General features: G+C 39.3%; 2 protein-coding genes across 3 annotated transcripts in view; one reads left to right on the forward strand and one right to left on the reverse strand.

The window, feature by feature from the left end:
* WDR86 (WD repeat domain 86) overlaps positions 1 to 1,963 on the forward strand; it is a 54,779-nt gene extending 52,816 nt beyond the window's left edge. The window contains exon 6 of the mRNA XM_044678115.1: positions 525 to 1,963. Within this exon, the coding sequence (XP_044534050.1) occupies positions 525 to 749 (225 nt within the window). The 3' untranslated portion in view covers positions 750 to 1,963. The remainder of the gene's footprint in view (positions 1 to 524) is intronic.
* A 3,749-nt stretch (positions 1,964 to 5,712) lies between these two features.
* NUB1 (negative regulator of ubiquitin like proteins 1) overlaps positions 5,713 to 19,287 on the reverse strand; it is a 32,674-nt gene continuing 19,099 nt past the window's right edge. For both annotated transcript variants that reach the window (XM_044677341.1, XM_044677342.1), the window contains exons 9-15: positions 16,858 to 17,044; positions 13,334 to 13,441; positions 11,158 to 11,310; positions 9,273 to 9,419; positions 8,051 to 8,146; positions 7,064 to 7,244; positions 5,713 to 6,824 (exon numbers count right to left, since the gene is read on the reverse strand). In XM_044677341.1, the coding sequence (XP_044533276.1) occupies positions 6,646 to 6,824; positions 7,064 to 7,244; positions 8,051 to 8,146; positions 9,273 to 9,419; positions 11,158 to 11,310; positions 13,334 to 13,441; positions 16,858 to 17,044 (1,051 nt within the window). In that variant the 3' untranslated portion in view covers positions 5,713 to 6,645. The remainder of the gene's footprint in view (positions 6,825 to 7,063; positions 7,245 to 8,050; positions 8,147 to 9,272; positions 9,420 to 11,157; positions 11,311 to 13,333; positions 13,442 to 16,857; positions 17,045 to 19,287) is intronic.

Genomic DNA, 19,287 nt, shown 5'->3' on the forward strand with positions numbered 1-19,287 from the left:
CATTGTGTAACTTGAATCTGTTACCCTAAAAACTAGGACTCCCAGAACCCCACTCACTTCTGTAGCTCCGTGCTGACAGAGACAGGATATAAATTGGGTAGAGTTCCGTGTCTCGCCCTCTTTTCCTTCCTGTAGGCAGCTATGGCTTTTTGAGCAGGTAGAAAAACTTAGTCACGGGGTTCTGTTTTATCAGATAATAAATTTTATAAAAAACAATCCTTAAAGTATTGCACATTCATGTAAATCCTACACCGTCTCCCTCCACTGAGCCACTCCACTGTCCCGGATCGCTCCATTTAGAACAAAAGGCTCGATATAACTCTGCTCCCCCCATGATAGACGCAGCTCTTTGTCTTTGTCCCTCTAAGAGGGGAGATCCGAATTGGATCTACTGCGTTGGGTTCCTAGCCCGGGGCAGATTTGTAATAGAGAATGTGTCTGCCCTCCCCTCCCCATCCTGCCCTGGGGGCTTCCCGGGATTCCCGCCAGGTGGAACAAGATGAGAAATGCCATCTTCCTTTCAGGTTCACAACGAGATGCTCTACACGGCCTCCCACGACGGCACGCTGAGGATCTGGGACATTCACGGAGTCTGCAAGCAGAATGTGCGCAGCCGCCCCAAGAGGGAGGGGCTGGCCCAGAGCCGCAGCACCCCCAAAAGGAGCCTCTCCCAGCTCTTCAACAACAAAGTCGGCTGCACGGTGAGCCCCCCTCAGGGAGGGGAGTGTGAGGCCATCGAGCTGCTCTGACTGCAGGATATAGAAGGGGCCCTAGGGAGCCACCGCTGGCCAAAAGCAAGCTGTCCTCGGTACGCGGCAGAAGGGAAGTCTAGACGGTCCCAGGCTTGGAGAGTTTTTAAATTGCTGAATGAAGGTTTGGAGATCCATTTCCTCGGTGAGCTCAGGACACGGAAGGCCTTGTGGCCACGCTTCACTTGGGTCACAATGGTAAAAGCCCCACTTCTTGCCCCAGCTGCTTCCGGGACTTCTGGCGGGGCCTGACAGAGGAGCCTGGAGGACTAGATGAGCTCCCTATGTGCTCATTATCATATAGCTGTCATTTTAAACTATTTTTAAAAATTCCTCTCTGCAACCAGCTGCTGCCCAGCCCTGTTCTCAAGGAAACAAGAAATGAAAAGATTCAGTTTCATTTCATTACTTGGCAAGGGATGAATTGACACCGGCTCCCCTTTTCTCTTCTCCCTCCTCTGTCTTCCTCCCACCTTTCCCCATTTTTCTCACGCCACCTATTTCTCCTGCTTCTCTCCTTCCTCCTATTTCTGCCTCTCATTTCCTCCCCGTATTGTCCCCATTAGCTTCCCACTTCCATCTTCCCATGTTTCTCCCTCTCTTCTCTCCACTCCCTCACCTGCCCCCAGCACCCATATACTCCCTCCAACACTGGAGATGACCAAGTGAAAGGGAGCCTTTGGTAGGGCAAGAATGGCTGCCATTCCTTAGACACTAACTTAGCCCAGCCCAGCTTCTTTCTTTGTCCTGGATCAACGACGTGAGGGTGCTGGCTTGAGGACGAGAGATCCCAGTCCCTCCACTCCTCAAGTCCTCCGATGCCAGAGCCTTAACTCCCGAGCTGGAGAAGAGGCTGAGCACGAAACATTATTTTTCAAAACCTTTCCAAAGGGAACCATTTTGAGCCGTGGATGTGTGTGTGATCGCTGTCATTTTTCCATTTTGGTCAGTGCCCTGTGATTGAGGGGACTCCATAGAAAACTGAAATACATGTCGTTTGCTTTCTTGGTGTGCTTTTCTTGACTTCATTTTGGGGAACTAGAGGGCTAAGTCCTATGTTTGTGCAGAGCACTTGTAAATCCAGGGGAGGAAGGCTGGGTGGGACAGTGGCCTTGAAGTTCAGGAGGCCCCTTTTATAGTCTCACCTCTCCCTCTGATGCGCCCTGTGTGACGTGGAGCAAGTTAACTTTTCTGAGCCATAGGCTCCCAGTTTGTAAAATTAGGTGGTTCCATCAGCCCATGTGGAATCACAGCCTTTTGACTAACAAAATCCAACTGAAATGAAGGCCACTGAATTGTACATAAGAATCCCTGGGGGGTTGCACATCAACTCGGAAAACCACCTGTTATGTTTTATCCTATGTTTGAATGTTTTGTCAAATATTTCCCAGTTACAGTTTAAGCTACTTTGGCTTACATCAGAGAGTATTGTGGGCCAAGGGTCTGACACCTCTGCTTTAAGTTAACCTTTTCATTTACTACATTGGGAAATAGAGGCCCAGAGAGAAGTCCCAGGTCACATAACAATTCAAGTGACAGGGTTAGGATTAAAAACCCAATTTTCTCCTGACTTTCCTTCACACCATCCTATAGTACCTACTAGCTCTTCTAGCTCTCTATTTGCAGCCACATGGGGCTGTACTGGTTCTTGTTCCTTAAAAGAGAATCTCATTTATTATGCTCTACACGATCAGGCCTGCCATCAGCTTGATGCCCATTGGGTTCTCCCAGCCCATAAGAGGGATTAGATATGGGAATCTGGAGTGACTACCTAACTCATCTGTGGACTATCCACACAACCATGTTCCTCTAATTCAGGCAGATGACTGGATTATTTTGGGCGACATGGAAATATATAAACACAACTTGGAGGATCATGTGTGAGGAACACTCAATCCAGGAGAAAATGAAGGGCTGTGAAAAACAAGGGGTAAGCCCTGCAGCTTCCTGGTTGGGGAGGAATCCCTTCATTTTGTGTATGGAGTGGAGAAATAAAGAAGTGCTCTCAGGGTTTTTGGCTTCTCCGCATTTTATAGGAAAATAGCTAGGCTGGCCCAGGCCCTTCTCCAGAGTCCTCAAATCAATTTTAATAGAAAAACAACGTGGCAAAGGAAGAACATAAAGAGTTTAAGACATAATTACAACCTTGAAGGAATTTTGAACCTAAATGAAAAGGTTCAATGTATACCAGTCAATTTAAATCATACAAGATATTCTAAGATGAACAATAAATGTTGCAGTTTAGGGTAGAAAGATATTTGAGGATCAGAATAATTTAATAAGGCTTCATGAAACAATTGGGCCTTGAGGAGTGTCTAGGTTGCTCAGTAGAAAGCCAGGCCTGGGGACAGGAGGTCCAAGTTCAAATCCAGCCTCAGACATTTCCTAGCTGTGTGATACTGGGCAGGTCACTTAATCCCAACTGCCTAGTCCTTACTGTCCTTCTGCTTTGGAATCAACACTCTATACTGGTATGTTACCTTCTCTTAGAATCAATACTGGGTATATCAGAAGATAAGGGTTTAAAGAAAAGAACTGGGCCTTGAAGAATTGGTAGGATTTGGAGAGGTGGAAAGGAGGGGAATGAGCGGCCTGACTGGTCCTGCCTGAGGTAGAGACTGGGTCCACCATATTTTGAGGACTGTTGTGCACAGTTCTATGCCAGGCACCTTGGAGGATATGTAAAAGAATACTGCTTTCAAAAAGTTTGCAAGCTTGTTGAGAAGTTTCATTCCAATCAACAATTCCAACAACTTTTATCAAGTGTCTACTCTGTACCAGGCACTGACTTAAGAACTTGGAGTTCAAAGTTGGCAAGAAAAGGCAGGACAGGTCTCTGCTCACTCTCTGGATTGCCTGTGGCATTGCAGCTCAGCATCTAGGTGCACAAGATGGCTATCAAAGGATCTCTGTATTTCCTGATGGAAGCATCAAGATGCTACTTGCTGTACCATGGGAGGTAAGAGAAGGATATACAATGTACCATGCTCCAACCACTCAGGTCCAAGCTAATCAGAAAAGCTCACCAGATCGGGGGTGTCGGGGGCCTTTTAGGTATAGAACAAATCTTCTCTGTGACACAGAACACAATGCTGTTTGGTGCCAAGGAACAGTGGCTTATAAGCTTGGTAGAGCAGGATTGCACGTAACACACTACTTCTATCATCATCTTGGTTTCTCAGAAATAGCCATGTGGACCTGCTGCATCTTTTTTTCAAAATCCTTTTGTCTTAAGTATTTGTTCCAAGGCAAAAGAGCAGTAAGAGCTAGGCAAGTGTCTGAGGTCAGCTTTGAACTTAGGACCTCCTGTCTCTAGGGCCTGGCTGTCTACCCACTGAGCCACCTACCTGCCCTTGAATAAGGAAAAACTAGGAAAAACTTAAAAACAACACAGTAACCCAATGGAGTGGTTGCTGAGTGGCTCACCAGGAGAATAAAATGGGAATTCAGGTGATAAACTATGGAACCACCAGGCTGACACCTCAGCATCTGTTGACTTCATGCAAAGTTCCCCCCACCACTTCCATCCTTTTTCAGGATTTATCCTAGCCTCGCCTCTTCAGTGTTTTAGGCAAACACCATGATCATGCTCGCAAAGGAAAATTAAGAGATCAGCTAGTCTAACTCCTTTTGTAGGTGGCCAAAGAAAGGCCTGTGGCACAAAATGGCTTGTCAGAATCACACAATCATGTCTTTGCCCAGAATGGTCCCCTTGTCCATCTTTTCCCCTCTTATCAAAATTCTACCTTTCCTTCAAGGCCTATTTTATTCAAAAGGTCTACCCAATTAGGCCCTCCATCTCTTTCTCTCTTCCTCTTCTTAATTAAAGCATGGTTCCTTTCCTTACAGATCAGAGATCTTATGACTTTTCCAAAGCTTCAGTCCCGAGGGCCAACTATATAAAGGGAGCTCAACAGACATCTGATTACACTGGGCCATGGCTGGAGGAACCAAAATGCTCTTTTCCTTACAGTGCGCTAAGTGGATGAATTCATTTACTCAGCTTCCCACCTGTTGAGCCTGCTTCCACCACTGCTTATTTTCTTTGGACCAGGAACTAAAAATGCACTTCCCAAATGGTCTAGAATGTCCTAAAATTTCTTCCTGGCCCACTCTTGCAACTTGAGTGGGTCAGCCTGTTCCTTCTTCACCTTTTGTCCAGGGTTCATATATATATATATAAGTAAAACTTGCCCAAAAGAGCACATCCCAAATTTTGAGCCAAATTCTTATTCTGTTATTTCCTTCAGAGAATGAGCATTTTTTAATGTTTTGTACTCTGTCTAAACCTTTTACGGGGCAATGTAGCAAGGACAGGTACATGCTAGTACAGTATGGCAGCTCCTTTCCTTTGCAATTACAGCTGCATCTATGAAGTTCCTATCTATGCCGTTTTCCAGCCTTACGAGGGTAATATTGAAGGAGCTTATAAGCCAAAAACCTTGAAATAATTCAAAACAATCCCCTTAGGATTTATGACAAATGGTTTTACCACAGACTTCTCTCACCATAGGACTTTCCTCCAACATTCTCCCAAATAAAATGGTGCCTGGTCATTTCTCACTGACTCGTCTCAGCCAGTTCTGAAGCTGTAACACAACAAAATCTGAAAAACTTTGTTTTCATTTTGGCTTAAGATTATATGAACTCCAAGCCCACAATAAAGTATAACACTAAACCTTCCTCAGTTTGTCTGATTAAAGATGTGGAGTCAAGACAAAGAACCAAAGGGAATAAGCAAACTTTCAGTATGCTGTTATCTGTCTGAAGTGAATGATGAGAAATGGCCCTCGCCCACTGAAATTAAACTATTGCCCCAGTAGTGGTGATAGTTTTAGTCTCTTGATAATAATCATTGGGCTTTGGGGTCAACATCTGCCCTCAATTACAAGTGGATCCCACTGACTTTAAGGAGCACAGTTGCACTTGGTTTCTCCTTTATATAATTGCTACATAGGAAATCTTGGTGTTATGAAAAGGATTTATTCATTCCGCTAAACAGATTAACCACATACCCTTAGAAATAAACTCTTTGAAATATAAGTATACAAAAAAAAATCTATCATCAAATATTTGTTTCCTCTACATAGTTTTTTCTCTGCTAGCAATGACATTAAATGACAGTGCAGATTTGGAAGAGATTAATTAAAAATAGAGTTGCTTTGCTTTCCATTTAATAAATTGAAGCTGTGAAAAAACAAAACTGCTGAATGCATATTCCTGACCTGAATTTCAAACGCATATTTTACTATATAATCAAGGTATTTAAAAGCTCCAGGCATTTACCATTATTTTATTCTGTACCTGAAGCCCATTCATCTGCTTTTTTTGCACATGGAATAGAAATTTAAAACACAATTCTAGTGACAATAGTAGCCAGGTTGATACAGGAAGGCACAGGTGCTTATAAGCAAGGACAGGCACTATGTGAAGAAAGAATCCAGAGCACAGTCTAAGAGAAAAGAGGGTCATGGTCTACAGCTACTGTGCTAGGGGTTGGGTAAACCCTGTTCTTTCCCAACAGCACTCTCTAGCATGGTGACTACCTTGCTAACTCATCATGACCTAATCACATTACCTGCAGGGAAAAGAAGCCAGGCCAGGTGGGCCAAGGTGAGGAGGCCAGATTTGAATGAAGACAAGAAAAGACAAGTCAGGCCAAAGTAATCTCCCTTCCTGCCCACCCACCCCCTCCACCCACTACTAACATTTCAGGGGTTTTGCTGGTCCCTAGTTTTATAGTCCTTTATCTTCTCTGTCCCTATCCTGGGAATGATCATTCAAGTAGTCAAAGCAAGCAATAGGGAGGAAGAAAAAAATGAAGGACTGTATTGGATTTTTTTATACAGATAGAATTTATAAGCACAAAATTAAGGTACTTATTTCAATTTGTCATCTACTTTTTCTGGCTTGTTGATTTTATATTCTCTACATAGGATAAGTACTCAGCAATAACCAATGCTTCATCTTCTAGAGTTGAGTCAAGATAATCTTCTTCGTGTTCTGGAATATCACCCAAGATTTCATTGACTGCCTCTGTTTCCATATCTTCATCTGTTGAGGCACTAGACGTACCTAAAATATTAAAAGGAGGCAAAAGGAAGGAAAAAATAATAGTTTGCCCCCGATCAGTTTCAGAATGTCTTCTGCTAATCACATATTTTCCCAAGTAATCAACAATTATTATGCAAAACCAGCCAGCCTCCTGACCTGCAGTTTCTATTTCTGCAAATACCAAAGTCATGTTCCATTCTGTCATCTTCCTTTCTCAATAAGAACATTTTCCCTAATTAGTTGCTAAGCCACAATCTTACCAGCAGAATCTGAAGGAGATTTTGTTGATGAAGTTGAAGAAGAATCTTCAGATGGTATTTGTAAGTCAGAGGGAAGAGTTCCTCCATTATGAGCAAGTGTCTGAGCAGCCAGTTGAACATTTCCTCTAAATACTCTGAGAGCTGTCTTGGCTGTCTCAGCTTCAAAACCCATGTATACCAACTAAAGCAAAAGCAAAAAAAAAAAAAAAAAAAAGGAAATTCCAGATGTTGATAAGACTTTCAGGTAGTATATGAAACCTGCAGCTTCTACTGATAGTGCTGTAGCACTTGCATCATCCATTGAGACAGTTAATCCCCATGCTTGTTTTTTAAAAGGCAACTTATTGGGCCTTTTGTGCTTTATACCAGTAATTACCTGATTTATCCCTAAACTCCCTCAGTGAACACTCTGCTGGAAGAATGAAAAAAGATGTCCCAAACTAGCCAACCAAACCACCATATCTGACAGAATGTGCATCATTCTGTAAAATCTCCTTATACTGAGATTAAGAAAATAAGCTTCATTTTTCTGGGACCACAACCAGGCTTATTTTAAAGAGAATTTTTTAAAAGTTCATATCATGCACATCACATTTCCCCCAAATCACTGTTCTAAATTCTAAGAGTCTGACTCCAAGCAACTCAAGTGATGAGTTTATTTGACTTGAGCATCTTCATTTCCTTCAGGAGCAAGGGAATAGTTTCATCATTATCTTTGGTTCTGATTTATTCATAGAACACCTTAAGCCCTCTGTAGGAAAGGTTTAGGCAAATATAGCAACCTTTGTATTTAAGTAAATATTTCAAATATACTGGTTGCTTGGTTTTTTCCTGCCAGGAATACACCCTCCACAGTTTCCCAATACTTGGCTGCTCCCAAGACAAGGAGTCAGAACAGCTGAATCACTCTCTCAGTCTTAGCCTCCAACTCTGCAACTCCAAAGATGCTTATGATGCTCTGAGAAACACAAAGGCATTAGCACTCACCTTATCAACATTTTCTTGAGAAACATGCTCCTGGTTGTTGCTAGTCTCAGGATCTGCATCATTTAGCCACCACATCTGAGGATTACTCAGAAGAATCTAAAAACACAAGAATAAGCCTCTAATCCATATGGAATACAAGTGTCATTCCCCTCCACAGGCTCTAAAGCAGAAATCAAAATCTAGAACAAGCCACCTTCATACTAAGCCATTGGCAGAATAGTCTTATTCACTCTAATCTATTTTTTTTTAAACCCTTGTACTTCGGTGTATTGTCTCATAGGTGGAAGAGTGGTAAGGGTGGGCAATGGGGGTCAAGTGACTTGCCCAGGGTCACACAGCTGGGAAGTGGCTGAGGCCGGGTTTGAACCTAGGACCTCCTGTCTCTAGGCCTGGCTCTCACTCCACTGAGCTACCCAGCTGCCCCTTCTAATCTATTTTTTCAAGAACTTTATCCACATTTTTTAAAATGTCAAGCACTGAGGTTGATTACTTTTTACTACTCTCTGCAATAAATGAAGCATTCCTAACAGATCCCAATAGCTTATAGGGAGTTTTGGGGAAAAAATTTCTGATGTATAAAGTTAATATACATATTTTCTGAACCTTTAAAAATGTCATTTGTCTTTTAAATGTACAGCTTACTAATGTTAGAGGATCCCTTGTAGACTCAAAACGACCACACCAATGCAACTATCAATAATATGGAAATAGGTCTTGATCGATGACACATGTTAAAACCAGTGGAACTGCGTATCGGCTATGGGGAACTGGGGAGAGTTGGAGAGGTGAAGGGGAAAGTAAAAACATGAATCATGTAACCATGGCAAATTTTTCTAAAAAATAAAAAATAATAAATATTAGGGGATCCCTAACTTATTTATACCTGACTAGAAGCAAGGAAAATAAAGAGCCAAAGATTCTCTGACTAGTGAAGGCAGAGTTAAGGAAAGGCTAAGGAAGGGAAAGAAATAGGTACTTCTAGAAAGAGATTTAAGCTTTTATTTTTTAAGTCTATTTGCTCCCAAACACTAAAAGAAACACCAAATGAGAGACTAAGTTCATAGAAAATTGTAAAACCTCTAGAGAGTTTTCATTTGAGTTAGTAGAACCCAGGCCTGTATCACCCAGGGATGATAGGCATCTCTCAGTGTGGCACATAACATTTTAAGAATGAGGCCTATGACAGACACATGGGATGGGATGGAGAGATCCTTCCATTTACCTTAAGTGCTTCATCCAGGTTTCCTCTAGCCTGATGGAGAGCTTCTTTTGCAGCATGAGCCGAGTAGCCCATTCCTTTCAAAGAATTTATGTTATCCAGTCGTCTTTTTCTCTTTTCTTTTTCTTCTTTCTTTATTTGGGCAATTTCCTTTAGGAGATAAGTCAAGCATAATTAAGTTACACTGATTGATAAGTGTTCAGTAATGCATATGTCTAGTATGCTGGCACTGAGCTCGGCTGCATTTCTATATCTGAGTCCTCTCTGATTATTGTTCTTGGTACAAAACCTCAAAAAAATAATATAACTTTCCTATATATCTTTTTACTAAATATTCTAAAACTTACTGTGAGTACCTTCACATGAATTTTTTAAACCTTATTTTTCTTCCTTTATGTAGGAGCGAGGGAAGAAGGAAGAAGAAAGAGAAGGGAATACAGAAGACAGCCAGTTAGAGAATGGATGCTTCAAGAACATGTCACAAAAACCACTATTTAAATGATTCCCATTCAATAGATAATCTTCACCAAATATCCCTACTGCAAGCCTAGCCAACAGTGTAAATTCAAATAGCTGAAATTATCCTTATCTTTTTCTTTCACAAGAACAGACTGAATAACTGGGATCTGAGAAGATTTCCTATGAAGTTTTCTAAATACATGCTCCATAATATAAATCCATGATTTAGGCAACCTCTAGGCTACTTGGCAATATAAAATAAGCCAAAAAAGCAGAGGAATATAAAACCCTCTTTATCTAATCTCAATCCAGCCATGTTACTTGAAATACAGATGAAGTAATAGAATTAGTCTGTATTACTCCAGAGCAGAACCAGGTCTTGTTACTAGGGTAAATACAATTGTGAACATGAAACTTCCAAAATCAAGTGAATCAATTTTAAAATGTATATTTCTCATATCCTACACTAACAATACACTGTAATTAATATCATTATGAAAGTACAATGATTTTTCCCTATTCTTCTCGAGATCTATTTAGCATCTCTGATAATCTGATAAGGACGGCTTAGTTGGTAAGGAAAATAACAGATACTGGAGTTGTCTTTTAGCTCATGCTTCCAGCTCTGTCTCCAGGAGCATGGAGTTTATTATATATATATATTTCAAGACTCATTTCACACAAAAGAAACCCCTGAAACTTTGCAGATGTGCAGAAGTTACAAATTATGTCATATCAAAACACAAAAGGTCTCACTGGCTTCAGAACAGAACAAGGCCAAGGCTGAATTTTGACTGAGTTCTTATCAGAAAGCCAAGTCGAGGAATATTTTTCTCAGGGTTGAATTGCCCCTGCTAAGGTTTTGGCTACTACATTCCTGGCCAAAGGGGGAGAGTGTTAACCTTTTAAATGCAGGTTTGCTAGGAACCTAAAGCTCTTCAATAAGGCCACAATACTTTTCAACAAGAAATCACAAGGATCACAAAAGGGGTCAAAAGAGGAGTCTCAGATTTTTATCTATTCTCTTATTGGCATCCCACATATTCTAAAGTCAGGAACCTTATAGTCAAATGGGATAAACAGTCTTCTTTAACACTAATGGGCAGTACACCATTGGTTTGGTCGGTTTGGTCTTAAAGTCTCACTAGCTGTTCAAGAAACAGAGCATAGATTTTTTTTTTTAAACTCTTACCTTCCATCTTAGAATCAATACTAGATATTGGTTCCAAGGCAGAAGAGCAGTAAGGCCTAGGCTATGGGAGGGTCAATGCCCCCATATGCCCAGGGTCACACAGCTGGGAAGTGTCTGAGACCAGATTTGAACCTAGAACCTCCCATCTCTGGGCCTGGCTCTTAATCCACTAAGCCACCTAGTTGCCTCTAGAGCACTGATCTTTGACAAACATATGAGTGGAGAATGTTAAAGTACCTCTCTTCGGTTGGTAATATGGGTGGCAGCATGATCCACATTCCCATCACAAGCCCTTAGGCCAAGCCGGGCTTCCTGAGCAGTAAATCCCAATTGTAACAAACTGTGAACTTTGCCAGGATCTATAGACAGTTCTTCATAGAGTTGCTGTGCCTATCAATGGGGAAAAAAACCCAAAGAAATCAGATGAGTATAAGAATGTTGATGTTTAACACAAATTTAAATCCTAAAAGAAACTAGACTATAGAGCCAAAATCAACTGGGCTATGTGCACAAAGGAATTGGAAATAGGACTAGTCAATGGTACATTCTGAGCACCTACTATACAAAGAGTATATTAGGAACCATGAGGAATTAAAACAGAAACTTAAGATGTCCTTCCCCTTACAAGGTTATGACAGGAGAAAAATATATTTGTGTCTGTCATATATGTGTAACTTAGAAGTAACAAATACAGTCATAAATGATCAGTTTCTAACATCTTCCCGGCCTGCACTTATAGACAACCTCATTGCCAAATCTTTTCTTCTCTCAACTTCCAATTTTACAGCAAATGATTTAGCTGCCAGCTTCACCAAGAGCACTTCCAGGGGCGGAGTCAAGATGACTGAGCAGAAGCAGGGAAAGCTTGAACAATGACTATGAGAAACTTCTTCAACCAACTTTAAAATAATCCCTCAAAACAAATACTAGAGTTAAAGAACCTACTTCACAACAAAAAGAATAAAACCACTTGACAAGTTTCTTCAGCTCTCAACCTACAATTCCTTAAACCTTTTCAGCATCATTGCCCAACATCCCATACATTTCTCAAATCACAGAAGAGGAGATATCCTCACAGAAAAAGTTAATCCTCCTACTTGAACCCTTACTCCCAATTCCTTCTCACTTCCTCTAGACTAGCTCCAATTGTCATCCTCTCACTCATCCATCTTCACTATCTTCTTTACTTAAATTATAATTTCCATTGGTGTACAAACATGCTTAAGTTACCCTAATCCTTTAAAAAAAAAAAAAAGGGCCTTCTCTTGAAATCCATTTATTTGCCATCCCATCTCTCTGTTCCTCTTCAATGCTAGCCTTCTAGAAAATAACTCACATTTATATACCACCTGAAAGTTGGCAAAAACACTTTGCTATTATTTCCCACTTTATAAATAAGAAAATGGAAGTTCTGAGAAGTTAAGTGATTTTTCTGTGTTCATAAAGCCAGGGCGATTGAGGCAGTATTCTGAACTTAGGTCCTCCAAGTCCAGCACTTTTTCACCTATACCTCAAGTGCCTAAATTTGCCTGCACCTTATGTCTCTATTTCCTCACTACCCACTTTCTCCTCAACCTCTTGTAATCAGGCTTGCCTCCTACCTGCTTAACTCTACTGACAACACTCTAAGTCACCAATGACCTCCTCCTAGATAAATCCAGTGGGTTTTCCTCAATCATTATGCTCTCTTGGGCCCTCTGTAGCCCTCTCTCTTCCCTCACCTTTCACTTCAGTTACTAAGTCCTTTTGATTCCATCTCTGTATCTCTCACATTTGTCTTCTCAGCTCCCACTGTCACCACCTTAAGTTGGGATCTTATTACCAACCATTTTAGACTGCTGATAAAGTTTCTTTACAGATATTTCCATCTCCACTCTCTATTCCTTCCAATCTATTCAACACACTACTGCCAGAAAAATCTTGTAGATCTGGTCATGTCACTCCCCTGCTCAAAAATCTTCAATGACTCCTTCCTGCCTCCTAAGTTTGCCTTTGTCTACAATCAAGGCTTTCCCCAACATGGTACAACTCTCTTTTCAGTCTTATCTCATGATTATCTCCATGCATTCTGCCTTAGTCAGCCCCTTTCCCAACCCCCAGTCCCTACACCTTGTACACCATATGACTCCCTCTATGCTTTTGTTCAAACTCTTTCCTCTTCCTGAAATTCCTTCCCTTCCAATATTCTAAATCCAATTTCACTTTTTCTAGGAAGTTCTCCAACATCCTCCAGACCTTTCCCCTCAGACCTAAATAAAATTTTGTTTTGTAACTCTGTAATGCACTTTACTATTATGTCTATCTACACAATTGTTTTTTTACCCTATTAGTCTTTAAGCTACCTTCATATGTTCTAGCATTTAATGGCAAAACAAATAGTAGCTGAGAAACTAAAATGTGTTTCTTATCTTACCTTATTGAGATATTCAGAAGCCTCCTCCCCATTACCACTATGATAGTTTCTTATTCCTTGAAGCAAATAAAGTCTTAAAAATAGTACCTTTTCTCTCCCATAATTTCCCTAAGGGGGGAAAAAAATCAAAAGTTAACAATTACTACCTTACTTCTACTACTAGATATGTAACACTTCTGTTTAAATTCCTTTTTTCTTCTATTACAGCAAGAAACAACATCTTAATTTAAAAATAGTAATCTCTACTATTTTGTATTATATTCATCAGATCCTAATAGGATAGAAAGAACACAAGTCTGGCAATTAAGAGACAAAAGGTTCCCACTCCAGGTCCACCATTTGGTTAGCTATGTTACCTTGGGGAAGTCACAATCTTCTGGTGTCTAAATTTCCTCATAAGATGTAACACAAAGGAGGCTAGACTAAACCGTAGCTGAATAATTTAGTTTTGCATTAAAGAGACAGTTAAAAAGTTTAGAAGTCAAATGAACTTTTTAGCTTTTAAAGGAAAAAAGGAGAGTAGAGTGGAGAAAAGAAGCTATACATTATTGGTGAGGCACTGTGGCTCAACTAGAAGGTGGACACTAGTTACAGAAGACTACTGAAAAGTCTGGAAGAATCTTCTAGAAAAAAGCTAGAAAAACTTAAACATTCATTTTTTGGAGTACTAGGAGTACTTCTTCCTAGGCTAGAAACCTGGCTCAAAAGCAGAGTCCTTTGGCTCCAGCTCCCACCTACCTCTCCTCTTCTACCCTTGTACTCAGAGAACAAAAGACATGTAAGGCAAAGATTTAGAAGCATACAAAGACATTAGATGAATCTCCATTTGTGGAATATTCTGGGGTTGTGAACTTCAAGTTATCATTAAAGTAAAAGATTCATACCAATGAGCAGGACATTTATAGTTTTTCACAAATGACACTAAGAAACTAGTTTCCCTAAAATACTAGGTATCATGATGAAGTCACCTGAAATCATGGCAACAAAGTACCTAAGATTTGTCAAACCACTCAATTCTAATTTCTAGGCCATGGAGATATACTAACTTCAAAGTATTACTGAAACTTTTTTAAATATTCAAGAAAGGGAAAATTATGTTTAGAATAATTTTAGTTGTTGTTTTATTGCATTTTGCTAATTCTTTGAAAATTATCATATGCACAATGCAGATATGGCCATTATCACTGTTGCTGTAGTTCACTTACATCTCTATCCATGGGGTTCTTCTGGCAAAGTTACTGGAGTGGATTTGCCATTTCCTTCTCCAGGAGATCATTACCATCACTCAACACAATTATTTTAATTTTATTTATTATTATGAATTGCTTTAAATATCAACAACTATGCCAAATGAACAAGTTTATCGCATTACATTTTTTTGAAACAAATTTTAAAGACTTGGTTTAAGGATAGGAAAATGAAGAAGTCCATTAAATTCCAATGAAGAAATGTTGATCTTCAGAGTAGTAAAGTATCAGGATCACTTTTCAATGTTATTTTCCCTAAATGATTCCTAGTAGTAGATTCATTTAAATAGACTCTTTCTAATCAAATGACTCTAAACCAGATCCTGTGGGGCTGCTTTTTACTAGTGGTGTCAATATTAGCACTGTACTATTCTTCTTCAAAGCCTTCGATGCAGTGATAACTCATTAAGTGCACTATAATATGGTAGGTAATTGAGATAATTGGTAAGTTGAGGGGAGGAGAGAAGGAAAAAACAACAAACCTGTACCTACTTGAAAATTAGAATTCATCTAAAATGGCCAGCATATATCTATGCCCTAATCCTCAGACTTCTGTTCTTCATCTTCATTTGCAGCACAAATAGATAGTAACAGAATCTAACTCCCAGGATTATGGCAAAAATCAAATGAGAGATTTCTAAAGTGCTTAGCACATGCCCAGTCCATCATAAGCACTTAATAAAGGCTTGTTTCTCTTTCTAAGGATTTAGAACTGGCAGGAACTTTAGAAATCATTTAGGCAATCCTTCATTCCACCTCCTCACCCCCTAACAGAGAAATGAGACACACAAGTTAAATGACTTGCTCTAGATACCACAGGCGGTAAATAACAGAGTGGGATACAAATCCAGATGTTCTGATCCAGAGCCAGTGTTCTTTCCACTACTCTATAGAGTCTCTCAAGCTGCTAAGATGCTGAGGCTCCATTTTGTAGGATCACTGCTATTTTTACAAGACAGAAAGATTTCAATAGATATGACTGTGGTCTCTGGATATCTGAAGAACTACCATGTAGAAAAGGAATGCAATGTTATACAGCCTCAGAGGAAAAAACTAAGACTAACAGGTATTCAGTACACAGCACCAAATTTGTATAATCAAGAATTAACAAGTTAAAGCTACCTAAAAATTTGACAGTATGCCTTCTTAGGTACCGAGTTCTTTTGCAGAAGCCATTAAGCAAAAGCTAGTCAATCAATTTGTTGGAAACACCATAAAAAGGATTCATGCACTGGGCAAGTTTGGCCTAGACGACCACTAAGATTCCTTTCAACTCTGAAATTCTATAACCTAAGTAAAGCCAGCAAGATATAATGGAAAGAGTAAAGGGACCTGCATTTGATTTCCTGTTCAGATGCTTAATAGCTATGTGTCTACAAGCAAATCACTTAACTTATCTTTAAAAAGGGAAACCTAGTTCCTGGTCAATAACTGAGTTCCACAGATCTAATAGTTCTCCACAGGGAATAAGGATTAAACCCCCATATGTGCAATATATTGTTAAACTTTAACCAATTATTTTCTACTGTGGTCTGCTGAACTGTAAAATGGGGATAATTAATAATCTTTCCACTACCTACCTCACAGGGTTGTTATGAGGAAAGCACTTTGTAAAAGTGTAAAGTGCTATATAAATGCAAGCTATCATATAAATATGAGTAATTAAAATATTTCTTGAAGTGAAGAAGTAGTAAAACTGGGGGTCAAGTGACTTGCTCAGGGTCCCTTTGTAAGTCTGCAGGAAAATGGGTAAAAGAGCCAAAACTTAAGAATTAAAGAATGGGATTTAAAAATACTAAATACTATCCTAGGAACTAAATGAACTTGACTTAGGGAAAGTTAAGCAATAAATTTACTTGGTTAGTTTAAGGCAATAAGGCCTAGTCAACAGTCCTTGAGGCATATGTAACATGTAAACTCTATAGGATGTAAACAAGTTGCATGTTTCTTTTGATTAGTAGTATTTGCAAAAACTGTCCCAGAGTCACATAATTGTGAATAACCCTGGCCTGAGTTCTACATAGACAATAATAATGAAACCTGAAGACCCTACACATGCAAGGTATTTTAAAGCCTTTAAAAATCATTTTCAACTGTAGTCTGAGATTTGCAAGAAACTGAAAATTACTATGAAGCACTTTTGAGCTAGCATAGATATGATCTGAATTACACATACATTCAACCTTGTACTCAAACAAATTCTGGGTCCAAATTCTATACCCAGACACAACAAAATGAAAAATAATCCCAAACAAAACATAGTTCAAATCAACATACTTTTATATGGACTAGTCTTTGGTGGTTTTCCCCATAGCAGTTTTTAAAGCATTTTTGGGCCATATTTAGCTTTCTTTCTGCATCATCAAGGCATTCCAGTTGTCCCAGACGGAAGTAACACCACACTATATCCAGCTGAAGCACTGCATAATTATCTACTGTATCCACCAGTTCTCTGCAACATTCACTGTAAAAGAGAAAGCAAATCTGACTAATCATGTACTTTATGAAAATTCTCATTATTTAAAATTTTACTGACCTCCCCACCCCAAATTAAAGCAGAAAGCAACTGCAAAAAAAAAACAAAAAACAAGTTTATAGACCTTAATTGTGTTTGTGAAGACTGAATGTTTTACAGTGAAGCTCTCAGCTATCATAAGGTGAATTCTGCTCTCCTAAAAAAATCCAAAGCATCCAGATCTACTGGAGATGTGCAGTCAGAGGGAAGGCAGAGCTGGGCTAGTAAAAGGGTTTCTTTTTCTTTCTTTTTACTTTTTTTTTAAACCCTTAACTTTGGTGTATTGTCTCATAGGTGGAAGAGTGATAAGGGTGGGCAATGGGGGTCAAGTGACTTGCCCAGGGTCACACAGCTGGGAAGTATCTGAGGCCAGATTTTGAACCTAGGACCTCCTGTCTCTAGGCCTGACTCTCAATCCACTGAGCTACCCAGCTGCCCCTAGTAAAAGGGTTTCTTAAATAAAAAGGGTCTCTTAAATAAAAGTTTCTGGCCATGCTTCCTTCTTGCACCTTGTCTACCATACTGGATTCCACAATGACTCCTTTGGGATCTTAAAGACTTTCTCTCTACTATTGTACTATTATAAAGGCAGAAGTTAGGGACTATGGATTAGAGGTATAGATTTGATGAGTAAATTGGGAGAAGATGTAAGGTCAAGGATAGTTAGAAGCTTAAGGTCTAGAAATGATTTTAGAAAAAAATTATAGTCCAATCTCTTCATCCTATAGATGAGGATACTTAAATAAGAGATGATACCGGTAGTAGAAATAAACCTGGAATTTTAACTAGAAATCTGGGCTCTTTCCACTAAACCATGTGTGCCTTTATTAAATTCTAGTTCTGACAGAAAATATTATGATCTAAAAATTACTTTGTTTCCAACTTAACAGTAGAAGAATCTGAATTCATGAATATCTCAAAGGATTGAGCTACATCAAGTGACAATTAAATTTTTTAAATTCATAAGGCAAAAAATATAGATAGGAAGAAAATTTGTATTTCCAAGTAAAATTATTATATTTTTACATCAATTAATACATCTGGTCCATATAGTATTAAGAGATTATACCAAATGAAAATTTATAATGTAAATCTAAGTGATATAGATATATATCAACAAGCATTAAGTACCCATTATGTGTGAAACACTGTTCTAGGCACTGAAGATGCAGAGACAAAAGCAGAATCATTCCTGCACTCTTAACAGCTAACATTTTTGCTTAACTTAGTAAAACCATTTGCAATGAAACTACCACAGCCTAACATAAATTTAATCAATTTGTCTTTAGTACTAGGTTGTTTTTTTTTGGTTGTTTTTTTTTTTTTTTTTTGCCTCCTTTGGAATGATCTCAAGCTTATCAAGCACCCATTTTTGCCTCTGATCAGAAATTACTTTGAACTGACTTTTAAGTGCTATTCTCTTTGATACTTGCAAATAAACTCATTCAGGATAATAATCTGGAAATAATACTTCAAAATGTTTACCCCAAGGCTACAAATAAGACATAGCTATAAAGGAAACATTTGAAGGAGGTTGTTCATCCTGCCCAGGGGGCCTTTTAGTGCTCTTGGATCCTGGCAGAGTTCTTCTCTCTGGGTAGATTACAAGTCCCTTCCTTTTATTCTTTCTACGGATTATCCAACCCCCAATTCTCAGGAAGTTGCCTGAATTGTGTTTTAAGTTAGGTCTCCACTCCACAATTTATACCACACTCAAGGCTGGAGCAATAATTATTAACTGTAGGAGCATAAATTTAGAGCTGGAAGGGACCTTAGAAATCATCTAGTCCAACTCCTTCACTTTACTTAAGAAGGAAACTGAGACCTGAGTAAGCAGTAGGGTCAGGATTTGAACAAATCTCCTCAGACTCCAAATCCAATGATTTTTCCACCATAGCACATTACTCTTTGAGATTACTGGAGACTTTCTGTATTCTAAGCTGCTGAAGCAATGGTCATAGTTATATAGATTCTGTAGTTCCAGACTTAGAATATAAGCTCCAGTAGGTAGAGACTCTTTTTGAATTGTGTTCCCAGTGCTTAGCACAGTGTCTGGCACACATTAAGTATTTAATAAATGTCTTTTGTATCTAGCAAGCTAGACTCTTGTGACTCTAAACAAAAATTGACTGTGTTGTGGGATTACTAGTCAGTTAATCAAATAACAATTAATCACTATGGGTCAGGTACTA

The sequence above is a fragment of the Gracilinanus agilis genome, chromosome 5, assembly GCF_016433145.1.
Source record: "Gracilinanus agilis isolate LMUSP501 chromosome 5, AgileGrace, whole genome shotgun sequence".
Taxonomy (NCBI): domain Eukaryota; kingdom Metazoa; phylum Chordata; class Mammalia; order Didelphimorphia; family Didelphidae; genus Gracilinanus; species Gracilinanus agilis.